The 370-nt window shown below is 71.1% G+C and overlaps 1 protein-coding gene across 1 annotated transcript in view; it reads right to left on the reverse strand.

Moving 5' to 3' along the window:
* PLD6 (phospholipase D family, member 6) overlaps positions 1-370 on the reverse strand; it is a 3,216-nt gene that overhangs the window by 1,108 nt on the left and 1,738 nt on the right. The window contains exon 2 of the mRNA XM_009993729.1: positions 184-368. Coding sequence (XP_009992031.1) covers positions 184-368 — 185 coding nt within the window. The remainder of the gene's footprint in view (positions 1-183; positions 369-370) is intronic.

Below are 370 nucleotides of genomic sequence, written 5' to 3' on the forward strand. Positions count from 1 at the left end.
CCCTGGCCCCAGAGCTGACCGCCCCCAGCCTCTGTGCGTGTCCTGCCCGGGAGCTGCCCGGGAGCTGCTCAGGTGTCCCTCCAGGTGTCCCTCCAGGTGTCCCCCCAGGTGTCCCTCCTGTCCCTCCAGGTGTCCCCCCAGGTGTCCCTCCTGTCCCTGCAGGTGTCCCTCCCCGCCGCTCACCCGCCTGCCGCAGGAGGCCGATCTGCGAGCCCTGCAGCCCCATGTACTGCTCGTCGGTCACCACGCGGACCCGGACGCCGCGGCGGTGAAGGATCCGAACGGCTCGGGCTAACTGCTGGTGGGAGAAAGAGAAGAGGCAGAGGTCGAGGGAGCGGCGGGCGGAGAGCAGGAGCTGCAGGAGGCGGCT

This window comes from Chaetura pelagica, unplaced genomic scaffold, assembly GCF_000747805.2.
Source record: "Chaetura pelagica isolate M959 unplaced genomic scaffold, ChaPel_1.0 scaffold213, whole genome shotgun sequence".
Taxonomy (NCBI): domain Eukaryota; kingdom Metazoa; phylum Chordata; class Aves; order Apodiformes; family Apodidae; genus Chaetura; species Chaetura pelagica.